Source organism: Fulmarus glacialis, unplaced genomic scaffold (assembly GCF_000690835.1).
Source record: "Fulmarus glacialis isolate BGI_N327 unplaced genomic scaffold, ASM69083v1 scaffold14408, whole genome shotgun sequence".
Lineage (NCBI taxonomy): Eukaryota > Metazoa > Chordata > Aves > Procellariiformes > Procellariidae > Fulmarus > Fulmarus glacialis.
In genome coordinates this window covers 5,472-5,760 of record NW_009230238.1, presented here as the reverse complement: position 1 = coordinate 5,760, position 289 = coordinate 5,472, and the positions used below count along the sequence as shown (strand labels likewise).

Here is a 289-nt window from a genome sequence, read left to right as displayed (position 1 = left end):
GCTGGACTGCGCCCGTGTAGCCGTATCCCACAAAGCCGGCAGCGGGGGAGGCAGCGTAGGGGTACTGATCGTAGGCAGCTGTGGTGTACTGGGAATAGGCTTGGCTGGCGGCGGTGTAGTCGATGTAGGGAGACGTGATGGACTGCACAGGGGTGGGGATCACCACGCTGGGCTGGATGATAGCTTGGGGGTAAACATAGTGAGGCGTGAGTCTGTGGAGGCAAAGGGAGAGAGTCAGCGAGGGGCTGAGCTCCCTCCAGCCTGCATGTCCCCCTCATTCCCCCCCCAA

At 62.3% G+C, this 289-nt stretch overlaps 1 protein-coding gene across 1 annotated transcript in view; it reads right to left on the bottom strand.

The window, feature by feature from the left end:
- LOC104081412 (RNA-binding protein 38) overlaps positions 1–212 on the bottom strand; it is a gene marked incomplete at its 5' end in the record, with an annotated part of 343 nt that extends 131 nt beyond the window's left edge. Inside the window, one exon of the mRNA XM_009584159.1 lies at positions 8–212. Within this exon, the coding sequence (XP_009582454.1) occupies positions 8–212 (205 nt within the window). The remainder of the gene's footprint in view (positions 1–7) is intronic.
- Positions 213–289: the final 77 nt, after the last annotated feature.